This window comes from Diorhabda sublineata, chromosome 7 (assembly GCF_026230105.1).
Source record: "Diorhabda sublineata isolate icDioSubl1.1 chromosome 7, icDioSubl1.1, whole genome shotgun sequence".
NCBI classification, from domain to species: domain Eukaryota; kingdom Metazoa; phylum Arthropoda; class Insecta; order Coleoptera; family Chrysomelidae; genus Diorhabda; species Diorhabda sublineata.
The window spans coordinates 31,788,486-31,795,519 of NC_079480.1; the positions used below are offsets into that span (position 1 = coordinate 31,788,486).

A 7,034-nucleotide genomic window follows, 5' to 3' on the forward strand; every position below is an offset into this window, starting at 1 on the left:
ACGTTTTCGTCGATAAGATTCTAGGTATAACTATTTTCCTCAACTTATTTCTTGAGCTGAAAGGTTTGATTACCAACTTTTTTCAATAGATATTCTGAATTATCACAAAAAATTAACAAGGAAGCGCAAATTAAATTTATTTTTTTCTGAAAACGCGTAGTACCATTACATAACCTATAAATTCAGTTTTTATACGTTTTATGTAGTAATTCAAGGATTTTATAACAAAAACAAAAGTGGAAAACGATTATCGAAATAAATGAAGCGGAAATCATTCTTATAAAACTATTGCATATAAATACAAACAACCGTTCAATATCTTATTATTATAAAAAAAAGTCAACCATGGTTTTCACAATGTTTGATAATGAAAAACTTGACAAAATCCTAGAAAGAGATTTCACGAATGTGTTCAGGCTAGGACATATAAATGTCGAGGGAGTTGTAATGCCGAAAAGGTTCGCGGAAATGAAAAGTGAAATTTTGAATTGGAACGTAAATGAAAATGATGTGTGGATATGCAGTTTCCCGAAAACAGGTAAAAAGATATTTTTCCAATCCTAAATTGGTCAATTCTATTCTACGGCTTTCTTAATATTTTGTGTATATATATATATAAATATATTTATGTTTCTAAATAGTATTGATTTTAAGTTTCTTCTGATATAAAATTAGTTTTTTGTATTCCTAACGACAGTTAAAAATTTGTCTTTGAACCTGTTTCGTCGTTCATTAATGCAGTTTTGTTTTTTAACGGATTGGTGACCATTTAGTCCATTTTCTAAATACTGAGATGTCTACCCTATGTAGACAACGTTACAATTTTTTGTTTTTAGGTGTTTAAGATTTTTAGATTAATATAAATACACAAATAGTCAGTATCAAGTCATATTTTAATAAAGATCACAACATGTCGAAACGGCAAATTTGCACTGTTTTTAAAAATAAGAAAAATACTAATTTTAAATCAGAAGAGACGTAAGAGACCTAAAATTAAGACGATTTAGAAACATAAATATTGAAGCATCCAATGAATAATGATATTTTTTTTAATGAAGATGAATTGTATCAAAACTGATGTTTTTCTAAATTTTCAGGTACTACTTGGACTCAAGAAATGGTATGGATGATAATGAACAATTTGGATTTCGAAAAGGGTAAAACCAATTTAGGAATTCGATCGCCGTTTTTAGAGTAAGTAAAAACATCAAATATTTAATGATTGTTTAATTCATTCTAATAAATTATTCCATCATCTGAAAAGATACTTTTTAGAGTTACAGCTCTTTTCGATTACCGGAATTTCCAAAAAGAAAATACAGATTTTCATCCTCCTCCTTTCATAGAAGATTCGCTGAAGTTTGTCAAAGAGTCCAGTCAAAATGGACCGTTATGTATAAAAACTCATCTACCATGGCCTCTTCTACCAAAAGAAATAAGGGATAATATAAAGAAACCTAAGGTAAAAATATGATTACTTTCTAAAGAAGAAAGAATCTCTTCTTTCGAAAGGTTTTTTATCAAATGTATATCAAAGTATTTTCTTATTATTGACCAGGAATATAAAAAAAAATAAAACTAGGTTAGTGGATCGTATTTTTGAATGGGTATTTAGAGAAGCCTAGCAACGAGGTTTTGGTTATTATAACTTACCATTCCAAAAACTGCCACTCATTGAAAATAAATGCATTTTAGAATTCACTGTAAGCGTTAAAATGTTATAACTCCTTAACGCAACGCTAAATCAGCTGAAGAATATCATCAATTGAGATAAAATTGAGAACATAATTGCACGTATTTGGATCAACAGATAGAAGGACGTGAAACTCATTGGAACAAACTATTCGTTCAATTTGAAAATTGAACAATAGAGTTTAATAAATGAAAAATCAACTATACATAAGGAATTCCAATATGAAGCACTTGGAGAAACTGGAAAGAATAGAAAATCAAATCGATGATTATAGACATCAGACATATTCTCATTAAATTCACAATTCACATTAGAATAAGAACAATGTAAGCTGTTGTTGGATAAAACTCATATTATCATTAGCCAGCTCTACGATGCACATTTGACAAGTAATTTTTGTCCTATTTTCTTTTTTGAAACCAATACATCGTACACATCGTTTTCTTGAACTTCCCGGATAGGCAGATGATTCCCCACATTATCTATGAATTTCATTCTATTTTATGGACTTCCCCCATGGAATTTTCAGTTTTTCTAGTCCATCCAAAAGCAACTTCTAAATTACTATTAGTAACTTCGTTTTCCTTTTCATTTTCGCCGTCGACTTCTTTATCTTCAGTGAACGCATTATCCAAAATTTTTATCAATGCAGTATCTTCATGGCTGTCTTGAGATGTGTCCAATTCTTCTTCAAAATTCAAAGTTATACACAATATCTTGGAGCTCTTGGTCTAGGTATTAAAACGAAAAATTTAATATATAGGTTATTTGATACAGATACATAATATCCCAATAATTATCACTATCAGGACATATAAATCTAAATAAGTAGAATAAAATTGTTTACTACTAACAAAATTTTATAGAAAAGAAGCAGACAGCAACAAAGCAGGCAGGTTTGGACTTGTTTAAGATCCAATGATCGTTAAGTACGAAAACCCCAATGCATTTGTTATAATTATTGAAAATTTCTTTTTATTTTCAAGTAATAATGGATGAAAATTCGACTTTCTACGCCCCACGACTGTAAATTGAATTTTATTTAATCGAAACCGAATTCAAATATACCTTACCGTCAAGTAAATTAATCCATTGCCTGTTCAAAATGAATTATTGTATACAAAAGTCCTCTAAATTAAACGGACAACTACAAAATATATTAAATACCTACTATAATATCTTAATATATAAAAATTCAGTGTCCGAGTCAACGGATAATCATAAAAGTTTGTATATTTATGCAATTTGGTTCAACTTAAATGATAGGATAGTTATTATTTAAATTAATGGTCTAAATAATTAATAATAAACTGATCATCAACGTTTATTGTTGTTATTAATCGTAGTTTTCATAAGTCGGGAACAGATGGCGCCTTTTCTTACAGAGAACTGTAAAATTTTGTCCTTCGCACATCATAGATGGCGCCACACTTTAATGTGATATCTTTTTTTAGACTACACACTATACAACTTTTTTAAATCACTCAGCCACAGCAACGCGTGGCAGGGTGGCCGGTAGATAATAAGAAAAGATTAATAAAAATGAGCATGTCTAGGAGAACAGAAATTTTCTTATCGTTAACATATCGTATTCAACAATATTTTGAATTTATTTAGAAACGCGTTCGAAGCAAAAAAAAATATTATTACCGTAATTGTTGATAGTAAAATAAAATTTCAGATTATTTATGTTACTCGAAATCCCAAGGATACCTGTATATCATATTACAATCATTCAAAATTGATGGAAGGCTATAAAGGAAACTTTGAAAATTTCTGCGAATTGTTTCTTGCAGGCAAACGTAAGTCGAAATGATTTATGATATACGGGGTGTTTCTAGATTCATACTTTTATTAATGAATATAAGATGGGTTTTTCCTATAACAGAATTTCTTCAGAACACCCCTCTCCGAGATATCGCCCTTAAAAAGTGGTTACAAAAATTGTATTTCTATTTTTTCTTGAAGATTTCAATGAAGCTAGAAACTTGGATTTCTGTAATTTTTGTGAACTCGCAATGGACTAACTACGAGTATTATTTCAATATTCCTGGTACACTATACGAGGGTGAATTCAGCCTTTAATTTATTTCATATCAAAACTTAAGATGAAGTTTCGTAGAATAAAATTATAACTTATAATCTTTGTTCTATTTAAACATAAAAAGAAGTTTCTAGCCTTATTGAAACTTGAAAAAATAATAATAAATCTCAATTTTAGTAACTACTTTTTAAGGGTGACACCACCTCGGAAAGGGGTGGGTTGAAGAAATTCTGTTATAGGAAAGACCTGAATTATGTCGTATGAATCTAGAAAAACACTGTACTAGTATACAATGTGATAATATAATGAATGAATAATGAACTTATGCATACTTCATTTTTTAGTGAGTTTTGCACCATACTGGAATCACATTTTTCCTTTTTGGGAAAGGAGAAATCAACCAAATATTTTGTTTTTAAAATACGAAAAAATGATCGATGATCTTCCTTCAGTTATTAAAGAAGTTGCGGATTTTTTAGAAAAACCTCTGACATCCGAAAATATCGATGCTTTATCCAAGCATTTAAGCTTTGAAAGCATGAAGAATAATCCGTCTGTTAATTACGAAGTAGTGATAGGAATGCATAGAAAATTCAAATTAATTGAATGCGAAGGAAATTTCATGAGATCGGGGAAAGTTGGAGATTATAAAGCGAAAATGAGTCCGGATATAATTCAAAAATTTAATGATTGGACAGAAGAAAATACCAAAAATACTGATTTTAGTTATTAATATTTTCTTTCCTTGTAAATTGATAATTATATTGTTTCTATTTGACACTTTACGTCTCATAATCTTATGTCAACACTACCCACATGATTTTTCTTAAAAGGGGACGCTCAATTATGTATATGAATGGAAAGAGTTATTGTGTTATATAATTGGTTCTCAAACTTTTCTGTTTCATAGACGACAAAATTTTGCTGGATCCGGAGGACAGCTACATTACTAACAATTTCCAAAACTCGAAAAAAGATCTTGCGTTGTGGATGAGTTTGAAGGACGAGCTATCAGTTCTACAAAAAATTGATTTCTTGATAGGGTTAATTATTTGATAATAAAATCAACCAAGCAAATTTTCAAATATCAGAAAAGCGAAGTGACTCACGGGACAAGAACTAATAAACGTAATGTAACTTCTACAAAAAAAATATAAGGTTAATGAGAGGGATGTACTTGATGGATTGATAACAAATTATCAACATCTGGCATGAGTTTTGCGATACATTACCATATTCAATCTGCTCCTTTTTCTGTTAATAAGCTTATAAGGGCACTAAAATATATGACGAGCCAACGCTATCTGAAGCATAATCTCGTACAGTCCGACTATTCCTACTTGCAGCCTCTTCTAAATGTCAGTTTCAGCTCCTCGTTAGTGCTAACATCGAGTAGCTTCTCTTGTAATATCATCTTCTTCACTTTCGTTAACCAAATGGTTCACAATCCTTAATGGTATTTTCATCGATAGAATATTTTCAAATTTAATTTTAAAACTATCCTACAGGGCAATCAAATGCTGAACGTATGACTGAATATCTTTGGGGCTGTCTCATTGTAATTGTGAATTGAAGTCATCAATTGATCAGATGCTTCATTGCCAGATAGGTAAAGTTATCCGTCCAGTTAGATAGAAAAAATAGAAGTTTGCAGATTATCGCGCAAAAAATATTCAACATCAAAGCTCATTCCATCAATACGTCTTAGTACAGTGTTGTTTATCGAAGGAGATCTTTTCAGTGCAGAACAGTCTCTGAAACCTCTCAATAGATTGCACACTTTAATAGAAGAAGAAAAGTTATGAAAGAGTTAACAACAAAGTAGTAAAGAGTTAATACTCTCTCATCAATGCGATTATAGTCAAAGTCTCCTAGCCTAACCTAACCTAACCTTTTTTTTGGTCTGGGTGGGAAAATCTTTCAAAGACCTCTGGGAAGGTGTACTGGATTCGTCCGCCTACCAGCTAAAAACCCATCCTCTTCTCCACCGACGCATGTGGAACCGTTCTTAGCGAACATCACCTCACATGAACCTAACTTTTTTTTTCTGTCAGAGGGGAAATCCTCATGGACACCCGACGGCCTTCCTGCCACCTTTGTCGGGTAGTGTCGGACTCTTACCGATTAACCCCTCCCCCTGTAGCTGTACGCACTTCACACTGGAATCCGCTTTCCCATTACTTCAGTGCTGAGGCTGTCTGTGAAGCTTATTTATCTGCCCATTCTACTTTTCTCTCTTTCTTTAATTTCTACTGTAGTTCTAACAATTTTGTAGATCTCTTTCCAACTGATTTCTGACTTGATTAGATTTCTCGTTTTGTTTGCCGCATTGAAAATTTCTTCTGTTGTTGCCACATGCTCAGTTCGGGTTTCCTCCCGTATGAGGCACAAGAGCAACGTATGCTCCGCATCCTCCACCTCGCTGCAGTAACCCTCACTTGTCTGAGTCCGCCCTGTTTCTTTCAAAGAGATATTTTCTAAAACAGTCGTGTCCAGATAAAGCTTGTGTCATGCAGGAGTCTACTTCGCCGTATTGTCTTTCTATCCAGTTTCATATATTGAGTATAAGTCTGTGTGTCCATCATCCTTTCGTTCCAGTGCTCCATCTATCTTGCCACTGCTCCATAAGTTGCTTTCTGGCTCCTTTAAGAATTGTACCGTGATATCGTTCTAGCCGTTCTTGCGCTAGGAGGCCTATTGGTAGAACTCCTGCAACTACACCTACTCCTTTAGCCGAGAGGATCCTATAAGTACTACATACTCGCAATAGCAGAATCCTTTGTGTGCTTGTGAGCTTTTGCTAGTGACAACATACGTTAGGGTTCTTCTCTTCGACGCTCTTAGTCCTCCGAGATTGGGTAGGAGCCTTGCTAAAGCCGTTGCCGTTCTGCCTGCTTTCTGCACAATCTTCTCTGTGTGCGTCGCAAAGGTTAATTTTGAATCTAGCCTACTCTTAAGTATTTCACAGCCTCACTTGATAGTTAAAAAAAGTTAAAAAAATTGCTTCTGTCTTCTGCTTCTGATCATCAAAATATTTTTTCCTTTGGCAACTACGGCCATTGCCACATCGTCGGCGAACCCTATTAATGTTACTTATTCAGGTAATTTAAGCTCGAGGAGGTCATTGTAGAGAATGTTACACAGGGTAGGATCCAACACTGATCCTTGAGGAACACCACTAGTTATCTCCACACTCTTAGTTTTTCCTTCCGCCTCTAGAACTATTTGTCTTTCAGACAAGTGGGACCCTATGATGCTAAGTAGGCTCTCCTCTATTGTTCTCTTCCTCACCGCTTC

The 7,034-nt window shown here is 33.1% G+C and overlaps 1 protein-coding gene across 1 annotated transcript; it reads left to right on the top strand.

Moving 5' to 3' along the window:
• Positions 1-331: 331 nt before the first annotated feature.
• Positions 332-4,515, top strand: LOC130446595 (luciferin sulfotransferase-like). The gene is made up of 5 exons (XM_056782954.1): positions 332-538; positions 1,098-1,194; positions 1,276-1,462; positions 3,375-3,495; positions 4,082-4,515. The coding sequence occupies exons 1-5, from the start codon at positions 346-348 to the stop codon at positions 4,468-4,470; spliced, it is 987 nt and encodes a 328-aa protein (XP_056638932.1). The 5' UTR covers positions 332-345; the 3' UTR covers positions 4,471-4,515.
• The last annotated feature ends 2,519 nt before the right edge of the window (positions 4,516-7,034 follow it).

What these genes read in the sequence shown, in the direction of transcription:
- LOC130446595 (XM_056782954.1), top strand. Translation starts at nt 346, where the DNA reads ATGGTTTTCACAATGTTTGATAATGAAAAACTTGACAAAATCCTAGAA. An exon ending in ATGCAGTTTCCCGAAAACAG is followed by an intron (nt 539 to 1,097) that starts GTAAAAAGATAT and finishes CTAAATTTTCAG; the next exon opens with GTACTACTTGGACTCAAGAA. An exon ending in ATTCGATCGCCGTTTTTAGA is followed by an intron (nt 1,195 to 1,275) that starts GTAAGTAAAAAC and finishes GATACTTTTTAG; the next exon opens with AGTTACAGCTCTTTTCGATT.